Source organism: Bactrocera neohumeralis, chromosome 4 (genome assembly GCF_024586455.1).
Source record: "Bactrocera neohumeralis isolate Rockhampton chromosome 4, APGP_CSIRO_Bneo_wtdbg2-racon-allhic-juicebox.fasta_v2, whole genome shotgun sequence".
Taxonomy (NCBI): domain Eukaryota; kingdom Metazoa; phylum Arthropoda; class Insecta; order Diptera; family Tephritidae; genus Bactrocera; species Bactrocera neohumeralis.
The window spans coordinates 45,189,470-45,205,680 of NC_065921.1; the positions used below are offsets into that span (position 1 = coordinate 45,189,470).

Here is a 16,211-nt window from a genome sequence, read left to right on the forward strand (position 1 = left end):
ATAAGTAATTTCGTGTTTGGTGCAATTTAAACACGATTCTGTGTAAAACATTCATCATCAAGTCTGGATAATATAATAGGGGTGGTAGCTCATCCCACTCTAGCTGAAAATGCTCTAGGCGAGTCATCACACTTGTGTGAGATCTCGCATTATCTTAGTGGAACGCTATACCTTTTTTGTTGATCAATTCTGATCTCTTCTGTCTGAGTACATCACTCCATTTGTCCGTCTGATCACACTCTTTGAAATCAAACCAAATAGACAGCAGACTTTGGTGGCTGTCCGCCTTCGAAGTGGTTTAAACTGGTTGATCTGTTTTAGACCATGATCTCTTGAACTTTACATTCTTTTAGACAACCCAATTGTGCCCGTAACAATGTACTTCAAAACTGGACCCTTTTTGATGTTCGACAAGCAAATTGCAATCGTCAATGCGACGAAGCAAATTTAGTTCTGTAAGGACATGAGGAACTCATAAGTATGTCAAGCTTCGAAATAATTCCTAGTTCATAACCCACTATCTCTGTATATAATCTATTTATATATTGTCGACTAAACGCCGCTGTAATAATTTCTAAGAATACCTTAGGTTTTGGTGTTAGTTTGTTTGCCAAGAAACAGTAAATATCGGGTGATTTTTTAAGAGCTTGATAACTTTTTTAAAAAAAAAAACGCATAAAATTTGGAAAATCTCATCGGTTCTTTATTTGAAACGTTAGATTGGTTCATGACATTTACTTTTGAAGATAATTTCATTTAAATGTTGACCGCGGCTGCGTCAAAGGTGGTCCATTCGGAAAGTCCAATTTTGGGCAACTTTTTCGAGCATTTCGGCCGGAATAGCCCGAATTTCTTCGGAAATGTTGTCTTCCAAAGCTGGAATAGTTGCTGGCTTATTTCTGTAGACTTTAGACTTGACGTAGCCCCACAAAAAATAGTCTAAAGGCGTTAAATCGCATGATCTTGGTGGCCAACTTACGGGTCCATTTCTTGAGATGAATTGTTCTCCGAAGTTTTCCCTCAAAATGGCCATAGAATCGCGAGCTGTGTGGCATGTAGCGCCATCTTGTTGAAACCACATGTCAACCAAGTTCAGTTCTTCCATTTTTGGCAACAAAAAGTTTGTTAGCATCGAACGATAGCGATCGCCATTCACCGTAACGTTGCGTCCAACAGCATCTTTGAAAAATACGGTCCAATGATTCCACCAGCGTACAAACCACACCAAACAGTGCATTTTTCGGGATGCATGGGCAGTTGGCCACCAAGATCATGCGATTTAACGCCTTTAGACTATTTTTTGTGGGGCTACGTCAAGTCTAAAGTCTACAGAAATAAGCCAGCAACTATTCCAGCTTTGGAAGACAACATTTCCGAAGAAATTCGGGCTATTCCGGCCGAAATGCTCGAAAAAGTTGCCCAAAATTGGACTTTCCGAATGGACCACCTAAGACGCAGCCGCGGTCAACATTTAAATGAAATTATCTTCAAAAAGTAAATGTCATGAACCAATCTAACGTTTCAAATAAAGAACCGATGAGATTTTGCAAATTTTATGCGTTTTTTTTTTAAAAAAGTTATCAAGCTCTTAAAAAATCACCCGATATAATCAACTTGCTCATAGTCCATAAAATAGACAGCATGACTCACCATCGCTAAACAGGAAACCAACTGTTAGCACTTCGCAATTTTATTTAGACAACTGATTAGAATGAATTAGACCACTGAGCACCACTTATGAGGCTAGTTTTTGATAACATATTTTAAGCATTTTCCATTTGTTTAAAATTTAATTTGTTCTTATGAATTTATAGGCAACAGCGACACCTGTGCTCTTCTCGTTAAACTGAACAATTCTCGTTTTTATATTTTGATTGGATTTGAAACTAAATTAGCTTGTTGTATCACCTTGGTTATACTTTTTAAGACCTTATAGTTTAAAAAAAGAAGGCTAACGACTCAGTTATTATGTTATATTATATTAGACTGAAAATATCTTTCGATCACAAAACTAGCAATTTGCCACGAAGTTTGTGTGATGGGAACCCTAAATCATATACCATATATAGCGAGTTTTCCAATAGGGATGATATGATTTCTAAGTGTTCTTTCAGGCATTTTTAATATATCAAAATCTGTTATTTTTTTTAATTATAAATATTAAGTAATGTTTAAAATTTCATGACATACGCAAGAGCAACGTTAACAAATTATTCAATTTTATCATAAAAATAATCGTTCTCCAATTGCAACTTTTCGTGCGTTTTCGCGTTTTATGGTCGTTATAATTGTCCATCTGTGGTCGCTATTCGTCGAATAGTTGAAAATATCGAGCCTACATTTTCTTTACATAATGCTCAAGTACCAAAAAGACAAAGTAATGAAAAAATGTCGATCCCAAGGCGTTGTCAAGAATTGAGACTGACCAAACCACAACCTGGTGGATTTTGAGAAAAGATTTGGACAATATAAAATGGTTCTCAGTCAAGAACTGAGGCCATCGGAACACCATAAACGTAGTGAGTTTGATGTTTTGCTTTGAAACAACTTGAAAATGATAACGATTTTTTTAAGAAAATCATCTTCTCCGATGACGCTCACGTTCATCTGAGTAGTTTGGTAAAAAAAAAAACTGTCGAATCCACAAATTAAATTAAATTAAATTATTCAACTAAATTGTCACTATTATGTGGTTTTTAGTCTGGTGGAATCATCGGTCCCTACTTCTTTCGAAATGAAGCTGATGACACCGTTACTGTCAATGGAGAGCGGTATAGATCGATAATAAACAACTTTTCTGTCCACAATTGGAAGAAGTTGAACTTGACAACATCTGGTTCCAACAAGACGGGAATTCGTGCGACGCAACACGTGCAACGACCGAATTATTGCGATAAAAATTTGGAGATTCGATTATTTTAAGAAATTGTGATATTGAATGGCCACAAAGAAATTGTGATTAAGCACCATTAGACTGGTTTTTGTGGGGTTATTTGAAGTCATTGGTTTTTAGTAATAAACCTGATTATCATCACGCTTTAGTCAATATTCATGACATACTATACAACTTGATTTAGTGAAAAAAGTACTTCGTTCCCGAAAACGAATTCGTGGAGGCCATTTGAATGATGTTACATTCAGAATTATTGTATCAATTATACTTCAAATTAAATAAAAAAAACATTTGACTTTCCTTAACAATGAATGTGTGAAAAGAAATCATATCGGTCTTTTTGGAAAACCCTATATATAGTAAATGATTAGTGTGGCCGATCTGAGTCGATTTAGCCATGTCCATCTGCCTGTCTGTCCGTCCATCTGGTTACACGTGATTATTTTTTCGCTTTTGAGATATCAATCTGAAATTTTGCGCATATTGTATTACATTGCATATGGCTGCCATACAAACTGAACAATCGGAAGCAAGTGCTCGCATGGAAAACTTTTTCGTTTGTACAGATATGATCACGATATTGAGCATGGGTGCAATCTCTGAAGGAAATTGTTTCGATCGTATCACTATAGCATATAGCTGAATTGACCGATCTAAACAAGTTCTTGTATGGAATCTTTTCTATTCCTGAGGGGTATTGCAATCGAAGTTAACGTTTTTCACATAATGGCAACCCCTTTTTTGGTTGTGCATAAGCCCGATATTAAAGAAGTTCCGCTTCAAAACTTGGTAACCCTATTGAAAAATATTTTTGTTTCAAAGTTTTATTTAGTAGAGGGCGACATATTTATCGGTAAGTAGTGACCAGATCTTCGTGTTGATTTCATACCTGGCTATTCATATTAACAATACCTATACACAAACACATGCGAAGTTGACTGTGTACTTTAGCTCATATTTATCAGCATTTGATAAGCTTTTATGGCTGATAAGATTATGTATGAGTGCTGTAAAGGCCAGCCGTAAATGATTTTCACTTTAATAACTTATGAAATTCCACAAAGGAGTTTGCCAAATATAACGGTTAGAATAAATTTAAAAGTAAAATATTTTTTGATCCATACTTGTACTAAAATTTTGAAATTTATATTTTAATAATTTGTTATTGTTGTTATTTGCACTTGAACTCACAATACGAGGCACAGAAACAACGCACAACAATGTGTGCGTGTCGTCGCTTGATGCTTAACGGTGGTCAACACATGGGCGTGGCACGAGGGGCAAACAATGCGCGTCGGTGAATTGCTGACCGGCACCAAAGGTGGACGCGTCGTCTGTATGATTACCGTGCTTGATTGCGGCGGCGGCGCCATTTGCGGTGGTGGTGGCTGATAGTACTGCGCCGGCGTGTAGCCCGGTTGGGTGTATGGTGGTGGCTGCCCGTGGTTCGACATAGCGTTTAAAATTTATTTAATTATTTGTTGTAGCAAACTTTTTGAAAACTCCGCAACACCGTTTTGGTACTTTATTTTTCGTCTAACGTTTTGCGCGCTCCACCGACTTCAGCTATGCGAACAACGCTGCTGACGTTAGTTAACTGAAATAATTTTCTTTGCCAGATAGCGATAATTCTTTATATGGTGGTATATAGTTCCATAGAGTGTGCTTATCGCATCCAAGTTTGCGTTGCTTCATGATTTACAAATGAGGCCGACGTCAGCGTCAGATCACAAATTGAGAGTTGCAATACAACCGCACAGTTGGCTTGCTTTTGTTTGTTTTTGAAGTTTGGTTGTTGGGTAAAAATAGTGATGGATTCAGCATTTGGCTTCTCTTCACTTGTACAAATAAGAATTTCAGTTGTCAGCTGAGTATACTACGTCGCGTTGGTGAGCCGAAAAAGTTTTTAAATTGAGCTTTGTCGGTGGTGCGCTCTCGTAAACGAATAATAGGGTAGTTTGGGGCGGCCTTCAGAAGCAAAAATATTACGAGAAAACAATTTTTTTATGCTTGGTGACTCTTACTCATCCTGAGATATTCATCACCGAAAGATAGTGAAGTTGCAATGTAGTCAGATACAGTGGTTGCGGAGTTGCTTCTAATTATATGCTCAATTTATTTAAAAATTCCTCAGATTGCAAAAGTAGTAAAATAGTGCGATTGCAACCAAATTGTGTTGCGCATCAATATTGCGTCACACTCGCAGTATACAGGTCACTAAAAAATTAAGTCTGAAGTGATATACATATGTACATACATATGTACATATGAAAATAACTGAAATCTTCGATGCATTACTTGGCTGATGTAAAACAAGAAAGTTAAGAGGTTGCCACGTATTTGAAAATCGGCAAAAAAAATTTGTAAATTTAATATGTAATCAAACTAAAGAGATACGAAAAAGTATATAACGGGTGATCCAGGTGTTCAATAGCTTCTCTTTGACAGATCCCGCGTGAGTCGCGGTGTCATTTTTGTTCAGTATTGTTTGGAATTTCATCATGGAAAGACTAAGGCTGAACCCACACCGGGTTAGTCAAAAAAGTTTTTCTTGTCTCATACGCAACTGCCCATAGCTTCATATGTGACAACCCACACCGAACAAGACGAAACGAAAACGCATATTCATGCTTTGACTTGTTTGAAGAACTGCTTATGTATTTTCACACAGCCAACGCACACCAAATGCGACAAAACCGTCTTTGTTGTTGATACATACATACATGCTGAGCTACGGCGCAACCCACACCGAATGGAACAGACAAGACACGACAGAAAAACACGTTTCGTCGCTTATAGCTGAACCGTTGGTTTTCATAGTCAAAATTACGCATTTTCTTTGTGCTTTTATTCTGCATACAAGTTGTTAAAATGAACATTGACGTGGAGAAACAAGTGCTTTTCATCGAGACAAGGAGCCTAATATATAATTACAAAACCGACGACATCTTTGCAAGAACTGATTCACTTTCTTCTTTTTATACTCTCGCAACAATGTTGCTAAGGAGAGTATTATAGTTTTGTTCACATAACGGTTGTTTGTAAGTCCTAAAACTAAAAGAGTCAGATATAGGGTTATATATACCAAAGTGATCAGGGTGACGAGTAGAGTCGAAATCCGGATGTCTGTCTGCCCGTCCGTCCGTCTGTCCGTCCGTCCGTCCGTGCAAGCTGTAACTTGAGTAAAAATTGAGATATCATGATGAAACTTGGTACACGTATTCCTTGGCTCCATAAGAAGGTTAAGTTCGAAGATGGGCAAAATCGGCCCACTGCCACGCCCACAAAATGGCGGAAACCGAAAAACTATAAAGTGTCATAACTAAGCATAAATAAAGATATTAAAGTGAAATTTGGCACAAAGGATCGCATTAGGGAGGAGCATATTTGGACTTAATTTTTTTGGAAAAGTGGGCGTGGCCCCGCCCCCTACTAAGTTTTTTGTACATATCTCGGAAACTACTACAGCTATGTCAACCAAACTCTATAGAGTCATTTTCTTCAGGCATTTCCATATACAGTTCAAAAATGGAAGAAATCGGATAATAACCACGCCCACCTCCCATACAAAGGTTATGTTGAAAATCACTAAAAGTGCATTAACCGACTAACAAAAAACGTCAGAAACACTAAATTTTACGGAAGAAATCGCAGAAGGAAGCTGCACCCAGGCTTTTTTTAAAAATTGAAAATGAGCGTGGACCAAAAACCATATCTCAGGAACTACTGACCGATTTCAATGAAATTCGGTATATAATATTTTCTTAATACCCTGATGACATGTACGAAATATGGGTGAAATCGGTTCACAACCACGCCTTCTTCCAATATAACGCTATTTTGAATTCCATCTGATGCCTTCTCTCTATAAAATATACTCGTACATTAGGAACCAATGATGATAGCGGAATAAAACTTTACACAAATACGGTATTTGAAAAATATGTAAATGACGTATAATGAAATCTCGATTATCACTTTATCATGCGAGAGAATAAAATGTTCGGTGACACCCGAACTTAGCCCGTCCTTACTTGTTTTGTTTTATTTCAATGCACACCAAGCGAGACAAAAAGACAAAATGTCGCATTGTGCTTCGCTTGGTGTGGGTTAGAGCACAAGATGTTTTTGTGTTTTATTAGTCAAAGACGTTTTTGACTAATCCGGTGTGGGCTCAGCCTAACGGCTGAATAACTTTTACAAATCATTCAACTTTATTACGAAAATTCACGTTCTGTAAATAATGTGTTTCGTGTGCTTCGCTCAACTTATGGTCAACATAATCGGCCTACTGAGCAAACTAATCGCAACACCAGCACCCATCTTGAGACCCAGCATTCATTATTGGATAATATTCGACCGGATACACCACGTCTAGGACGAAGACCGTGGAGAGTCGATTCGGCGCCGTTCGCAGCACCTCCGAATGACGTATGAAACGACTTGACATTATGCCGTTGAGAACGTTACATTCAACGTAACCATGATAACCCACTATTTCATGCCTCAAATTGAAACTCGTGATCTCGGCGACATTTGAATTGAACAAGATGGCGCCACTCCCACATATCGCATCAATCAGTGGATTAATTGAGAGAACACTTCGGCAGGCAGATAATTTCACGTATTGAGCCGGTCAATAGGCCACCAAGATTATGTGATTATCACAACGTTAGACTTTCAGGTCTTCAGTTACCAGCCGATGGATCATCTTAAACGTAACCGCGGACATCATTTGAAAGAGATAATCTTCAAAAAATAAATGCCAAAGGATTGTCTTTCGAATGATAAGATACATTTCCCATTAAGTTTGAAGTTTCTGTGTGTTTCTTTAAAAAGTATGGAACCTCGAAATGGGTCACCCTTAATATAGAAATATTTTTGAGAAGAGCGGTCAGTTGTTATAAAAAATTGTTGGGTATAGAAATATGGCATCATCACCTTTATACATATAAGTTAACGACTAAATTTCTCAATTTTGAAATTTACAAGAAATTTTGCAAATTGTATTTTGATCGATAGCTCGCTTCGCCGTTTTAAATTTCATATTAATTCGCGCGTTGCAAGTGTCGCAAAAGTTTTATTCATTTATAATCGTAGGGAAACATATAAGTATGTGTGAGCAATGTATGAAAAAGAATGTTTTGCGTAAAATAAAAAAATGCCTTGACAACTCTGGTCGAAAATGGTTATAAATAAACAGATAAGCTAAAAAATACTTTTCCAGATACACATATTTTTTGTTGTGGAACTTTGGTGGTAATTCCAAAATAATTATTTCTTAGCTGACCAGTGTAATACGTTTCCTAAATTTTACACAAAAATAAAGTTTCTAAAAAAAATTCTGCTAAATACTAACCAACTAATTGTTAATATTTTAATTAAAATTTTCTTCTCATAAAAAAAATAAAATAAATAGCATGCTTGGCCACTCAGCATGAAAATAAGGTTTTCAAAAATGTAACTACTCTCTATGTTATATAAGCTGGCATTAAATTTAATGCAAACGGTACTACTCTTTGCATTACATTTAAAATAATTTGTGCTTACAGTTGGCAACCCTGTTTGACAATAAGTGCAACATATAATATATGTAGATATGATGCATATTTATTTGTAAAGGAATCGTTTAAATTGCTTTGGCTTGTTATTTCGAATAGGTTTTGATTTTCAAATTATTATTATTTGGCAACCCTAGTAGACGTTAATATGACGTTAATGATTTTAGATTATGTGGATTCTTTAAAGACACACGACAACATACATGTATGAAAAATGAATAGATTGTTCTATAAACAAGGAATTTCCGCCGCCAACCACGATTTGGATTTGTTTGTACTACCCATACACTTACATACATAAGTACTTAACATTCGGTTGATATTCAACTATAATTGCTTCACTATAACTGGGTCAGGTCAATGACGTCAAATGCGGGGTTGTTACACTCACGTGTGCTGTGTGGTGACATCTTTATCTCGGCGAAAACTATTAGGTTGTCAAATATCTCCCTTCCGTCCTTTTGTGTTTTGAATTTCGCGGCTATTTTTAAAGCGCTACAGAGCTCGTATCTGGCAATACTATACATCTTTGAACGGTCTTGACATAACCTACAAAACGACTTTATGCATGAATAGTTTGGAGGAACGTTCCGTGGGATTAATGGTGGTTTCGACTCCATGGGTCACGCAATCACCAGATATTAATACTATTCAAAATATCTGGAACTTTTTGGAAAACCGTATTCGAAACCATCGAATTTCATCAAAATAAGGCCAAAAAACTGTATCATCGACTTAGTGGGTCAAAATATCCGGAAATAATACTAGAAATCGATTGGGGAGCATGCGTTAACGTCTCGGGACTATAATAGCGACATAACCGTTAAAACTATTGTAATTACTTTTGATTTATATTAATAATCATTGGTGTACGTAAACTTTTTTGATATGAATTATCCTCATAGGTGATTTCATGATTTTTCGATGAAAAACCGGGTTATTTTCAAGTTATTGATCAGCCTAATCCACGAACATACGATAAATCTGCCGGTCAAGCGGCTTCAGTTCTTGCGTCAATTTGATCTTGTAAGTATGTAGGCCAAGATCTTTTCGCTAAACCGCCACAACGACGTTCCAGAGATGCCCAATCCTTGAGAACGACGTGTGATATACTGACATGGGTCTTTCTCAGTTGATGCGCTAGCGGCAGCAATATTCAAGATATTACGGGCACGTTTTTGCCTCACTGACACGGAAACATTTTGTACTGTGCCTGTGAATTTGAATTTTTCTACTAAACGCTCAATTGTTGATATGATAGGACGATTATGACGACCATAAAATGGACATAGCGCTCTTAAAGTTGAGGCATCTGACTCAGCATTTCGGTTAGAAATTTTAATAATGGATCGTATATCTTTTCACGATGAAATGGCAAGCCTTACTGAAGAGAAATGTCAAAAGAGCGGGAAAGAATAAGGCGTCGTTTGCTGTCCCTATCGGTCTACTTTTGTAACGTCCCTATGGAAAACAGTTTATGAGGTATATGGGACCTATGCTCGATGCAACCCATTTTTGACATACAGACATACTATTATTGGAAAAGTATTATCCTCTAATTTCAATAATTCATTTCACAGATTGATCGATATTTTCAATAAAAAGTTAGCAATGGGCACTGGGGTCCCCTTTTCAACTAAAATAATTAAATTCTTAAAATAAAAACAAGTAATAATGCTAAAATTATGGCATCCCTAATATATAGTATAGGAGAAATATGAAAGCTTTGTGCTTTACTTTGGCTTCAGTAATTGTTAACGCACTTGTATACACATACAAGGTTTAATATAATATAAGTATATGTAGGTACATATGTACCGTTGTTACCGAAGACATTCTAGATACTAGATATATAGATTTGCGCTTCCAGTTAAGTGTTTTTGTTTACATTAGCAAAATGTTATTGAAGTAATTTATCTGCTTTGCAATCATTGATAACACCAACAAACTGCGGCGCTCGTGAATTTGCCACTTTCTGAAGCACCGAGGTGAATTTATTATGGAACTACATAAGTATGTACGTGTTAAGCACGCTACGGCTGGGCAGTTTGGTTTCTAATTTTCAAGAGCGAGTACGTATAAAAACAATTGAATTTTTAAGACTTAATTTGTGAATTCTGAAAAGGTGTTATGGCATGTGAATCTGTAGAGAAAACATTGAAGGTATGTGTTAAATATTAGTTCAGACAAACTAGCCCCAAATTTATTTATTTCTCAAGAGGTTGGTAAAAAAAGGTTAAAGCTAGGACTGTTCGTTGTGAACCATGTTCTTTTCATGGTATATGGTTTCATCCATTTGATTTACCTCTAGTTTGGTGGAAAATATGATACCTTTATGTATTAGCTGTTCTTGAGTTACCAAACTATATAATCGAATTGAATAAACCACTATTGCAAATGCAATAGACTGGTACAGACAAACAGAGGTGGAATTCACAGAGCCTGTGGCTGCTTTCCCATATCTATTATTCTTAAAAAAAAAACAGAGATCTCCGTTGGTATTCAAACGACTCAAACTTCGCCATTTAATTTGACATTTTGACTGGTTCATATAAAAACATACCTATTTGTATGTTAGCGACCTCCGAAAATGTGTTTTATGGAAAAATTAATTTAGATCAATAAAACTCTGAAATTAAAGCAGAAATATTCTAGTTAACATTTGAGAAAACACAGATACTTAGTGAAATATATGGTACATTTTCGAGTTCTCGACAAAAAAATATACATATGTACATACTGTAAGAAATTCTGTTTTGGAAAGATTAAAAATTGGAAAAAAATATTTCTGGCAATTTCTTCCCGAAGCACATTAAAACATTTGTTTTCTTAGACACATTTGCAGCTTTCATAATTTGTGGTACTTTTTATATTTCAACCAAGTACTCATTACATTTTTGGTAGACTTACACTCAGATGTTTTCAGCATACTTTTGATATTTTGAATAGCTCAAATGCATGTCGTTAATGCCGAACACTACTAGCTGATATGAGCATAGAATGGCTCAATTAATGCTCACTGACTAAAAAACTGCATCTCTCTAATCTCTCATTTTTTCCCCGAGTGTGGTGAGTTAACTTCACAAGAGTTTTATTTGTAAGTATGTATTTATGAGCATTCATTTCAGTGGTGAGACAATTAATGGGCGAACAAATCCACAAACATCGCGATGCTTCCGAAATTATTTTGTTTATAAACAGTATAATAATACAAAAGTCGATTTTTCACAAGAAAATACCGTTGTTTACACTGTAGTAAGCACTTTTTGCACAGCCTTAAGCTAAAAATATTCCAGCAATGTATGAAAACTTACACGAAAAGACAGAGTATCAGCGCCCAAAGATGTGTGGTGTTGCTGGGCTGCCGGATGACAGTGGTGCGCACCACAGCATGACAGGAGGGACAAGTTATTGTAGCCGGCTCATTAGAGATGGGCGCAAATGATGGTGCTGTAGTGTGTATGACCACTGTGGTTGCTGGAGCCGCAGCACCCTGCTGTGGGTAGTAGCCCGGCACGGCCTGTGAGTATGGCGGAGGCGGCGCTTGTGGATGTGACATTATCTAAGAATTTATGTACCTAAGTATATGCACTCACTAGCTGGAGGAACTAACTAACACTTTTGAGTTGTTTTGTTGTCAATGAAAACCAATATTTTTTCTTTGGCTTGTACTTTGAACTGCCGTTTTATTTCTTGAACTTTTGAACTCGTTTTAGTATACTAATTCGCTTTAGTAAACTCGATTTGCGGCTTTCTCACGTTGCTACGAGTCAAAAACTAAAGGTAAACTGACAGTGTAATGCGGCGTAGAGTTTTAATTTGTCTGACTCATTCATTTTGGCAGCTCGTTTGTGGTGAGTTTCGTTTTCCGTAAGATGTCTGGAGATGAGAGCGCTCAGCGATTACCTATATCTATGTACGTACGTATGTGTGTAACATTGCTTTTGTTTTGTGAGATACATTGCATAAAAGTATGTACATATAGTATATTGGTGTTTGGGGTGGTTTTAGCGACGTTTCTGCAACGCAATGCAAGAAGGATATCGAAACATCTGGCACAGTTGAGATAAATTTAGATGTAAGGTGACCAGACGCTGGAAATGTTTTAAAGAAATTTTTGAATTGTCTAATAATGAAATTGTTTCAAATACGCTGGTTGAATTGGTGGCTGGACTGTTAAGCCTTAATACGGACTTTGTAGGAAAGTTTTGAGCACAGGCAATGAAGTGAAGCCTAATAATATTTGGTGACGTACAAAGAAAGAATAATACAGAACAGAAAATGTGGATAACAGGCCTTTAGTAAGATATCTCGTTTATGTTCCACTCCTTTAGACGCACTTACTTATAGAAAAGAATAGAGAGTTTCAAACTCAGTAACAGAAAAAGTGGATAACGAGTCTTTAATAAGATACCGAGCGGAAAAGAGTGGCAAACACTGAATTGACTCACCATGTACACATGTACAGTTGTCCACAAAATAATAGGAGTGCCGATATGAAAAATGTGTTTGGATGAATAACTTTTTTAAATCAAATGTAAATTACGCGGAACAATAACGGGATCCTAGCATTAAAATACAAAACAAATTTTTATAGTGATGATCGTTATTCTACTTCTGCTTTGCTAGTTCTCGGAAACACTTGTTATTGCTTTCCACAAAATAATAGGAGTATTAGATATGTATGTCGTTACCAAAATTGTCCTTAACATAAAAAATATTCACAAAATTAGAAAAGTACATAAGTATAGTTTCATAACCTACCAGCAATTTAAATTAGTTATTATTTTATTTAATCATTGGGTCCAGTGGGCAGATGAAATCATTGTACAGAGGAAAAGCGGGAAATGATAAAAAAATTGAGAAAACTAGGACAAACTTATGAAAAGATCCAAGAAATCGTAAAATGCTGTCCTAAAATAGTAGCAAATGCCTTAAATTATAGAAACAAAAATGAAACTCGTGGACGAAAGGGCAAAACATCCACTGCAGACGATCGCAATATAGTACGCTACTGCAAAATTTATCCTTTAGCTCTGGCGGAGCATCCATGACGAACTAAATTTGTCAGTTAATACTAAAACTGTTCATAGGCGTTTGGAGCAGAACAAATTATTTGCCAAAAGCCCACGAAAAGTACGGCTACTCAAAAAGAAGCACGTGGAAGTCCGCGTACAATTTGCAAAAGAGCATGGCTTCTGGCCCGTGGCTAAACGGCGAAGCATATTGTGGTCAGACGAATCCAAAGTTGAGTTATTTGGTAGTACAGGCCCTAGGAACTTTGTCCGACGTCCCCCTAACTCAGAATATAATCCCCGGTTTACCATAAACACCGTTAAACATGACGGCGCAAAATCTTGGTATAAGGTTGTTTTTCACATAGTGGAGTTGGTCCATTTCACTGAAGGCATCATGGATCAAAAAGCATGTGTCAAAATATTAGATGAGGTAATGTTACCACATGACCCTAAACATACTAGCAAGTGCGCCAAATAATGATTTAGGGCCAACGAGCTTGAAATTATACGGTGACCTGCGCAGTCTCCTGACCTCACCCCCCTGTGGACAGATATCAAGAAGAAAGCAGCTGAAGAGAAACCAACCAATTCGAGAGATTTATGGCCAGTAGTGAAAGAGGCTTGGAAAGGAATACCAATAAAACGTTGCTCACATCTCGGAGATGTGATGCTGTGTTAAAAAATCGAGGTTATTGAACGAAATATTAATTATTTTAATATTCTGTTAAACTTTGGAAGTATTATATTTTAAAATAAAAGAACGGTCTGGTATTACATAAAATACTCCTATTTTTTGTGGAACTAGTTTTTTAGTTTACTTGATATAAACTGCGATATAAAATTTTGTTTGTGTTTAATTGAAATACATATATGAAATGTGGAAATATTAGTAGATATTTAGCAAATTACATAGTGTAATTGGTGGTTTAGTAAGACCTTGATATATCTACACCTTTAAAAGATGGGCCATTAATATAAACTTTTTTAAAGATTTAGATAGATACACATCTAAGCAGACCCAAGTAATAATAAGTGTACACTTCACTTATATATGACACCGAAGGGAAATAACAAAAAATAGAATTGGGCCTAACATCTAGAAAAAATCGAAATCCCAATGAAATGCACATCCTTCACTAATATTTTATCCGATTATAAAAACATTGGCAACACATTTCTTTGTTAATTTGAATGAAATGTACGCTTTTTATTGATCTCTTCAAAGTAATTCTTTATATTGAGTGAAAAGGTTCACTTTTTCAATAATTAATTAGAATTTTGTTAGATAATGCATACAAATCTAGTCCTTGTTAGATTAGTTAAATTTTGGTTCTGAAACCTTAATGGTAACTAATTTAATATTCACTAAGAATTTGGGTGTATTATACTTCAAATTTGATGTGTTACCCACAGAAAACTAACATTGTAATATTCTCGTAACCGATGTCAATAAAAATCTTTTTGAAAAAATCATTTTTCTATTTAATAACGTTTTTTCATTTTAGACGTGTGGTTTTTAATGAGGCAATACTTTTTTCGAAGCTGGTCTTTTAGATAGCTTTTACTTGGTTTATAATTAGTTTGGTATGCTATTTCATAAGAGTAAGTCTGGTATAACGGAGTAGAATTTGCAATTTGTGCAAAATTATCACCAAAATAATGTTTCCGGTCGCGCAATTCGTTCCGTCCAATATTCCGTTGACATAATCTCCAACAGGGTCGGTAATTCGAGCAACCGTGGATGTTTACTCCAGTGGATAATGCGCATCCTCAGGGATGCCGTTCAAGGCGGTGCATGTTGATGTAGAAGATCTTCGGTTAAAGCAAGACGGCTCTATTTTCCATTCAGCCAGCGAAATAATCATTTTATTAAAAGAAAGCTTGGGTGAGAGCATTTTCTTGCATCGTGGGCTTGTCGCGTGGCCTCCAAGATAATGCGATTCAACACAGGTGGACTATTTTTTGCAGGATTATGCGTATGTATATAAGCCCGAGACGATTGACGCCTTGGAAAACATTATTCATGTGTTATTGATGATATGCGTCTCCAATGGGTTAGAAAGATAAAAAGATCGAAAATTGGGCTTCGCGGCTGGAGTTTATTCGACGATCGCGATAGTGACTTGCCCGAAAATTCTTATTTTTATAATAATACAAAATTCTTGGCCAGAAAATTAAATAATATGCGTTTTATTTCATCGAGAAAACCATATGTCGACAAAATATCCTTTATACCTAATATATTGAATCGAAACTTCGTTTCAAACTTAATATACCCTGTTCAGTGGTATAATAAATCCATTTCTACTAATAACAGTTGTGGTTGCGGGTAATTCCCTTATTCAATAGGCGAACGTGTTAATTGACTACTTTGGATAAGCAGCATAACACCTACAATTTAAGAAAAAATATAAATAATTTTTTATACCGAAATATAATTAAATAATTAAGTACAAATTCAATGGAAATTCACTTTTATGGAATTTTCATTTTCTTAAGTAAACACATATAATATGTACCTGCTTTAGATGCAAAGAACAGCTTTTAACTTAAGCACATAATTACATGCACATATGAACATATGTATGTTCATACATATTGAAGATGTACATATCTATATATAGCTACGCATATACATATGTACTATATGTGTATATATATACATATATATTTATTTAAGAATGTAAGTACTTCCCATATACTATTTGCTTAGCATTCCAGTATTTTAGTCAGTCTTGT

General features: G+C 35.9%; 1 protein-coding gene across 3 annotated transcripts in view; it reads right to left on the bottom strand.

Moving 5' to 3' along the window:
* The window catches only part of LOC126754649 (lipopolysaccharide-induced tumor necrosis factor-alpha factor homolog), a 32,096-nt gene that overhangs the window by 4,197 nt on the left and 11,688 nt on the right, over positions 1–16,211 (bottom strand). The window contains exon 1 of one of the 3 annotated variants that reach the window (XM_050466774.1): positions 11,769–12,249. The exons of 1 other annotated variant lie outside the window; for it this stretch is intronic. In XM_050466774.1, the coding sequence (XP_050322731.1) occupies positions 11,769–12,013 (245 nt within the window). In that variant the 5' untranslated portion in view covers positions 12,014–12,249. Of the gene's footprint in view, positions 1–4,084; positions 4,496–11,768; positions 12,250–16,211 lie in introns of those variants that run through there. One more of the 3 variants, XM_050466773.1, reaches the window with a different exon arrangement.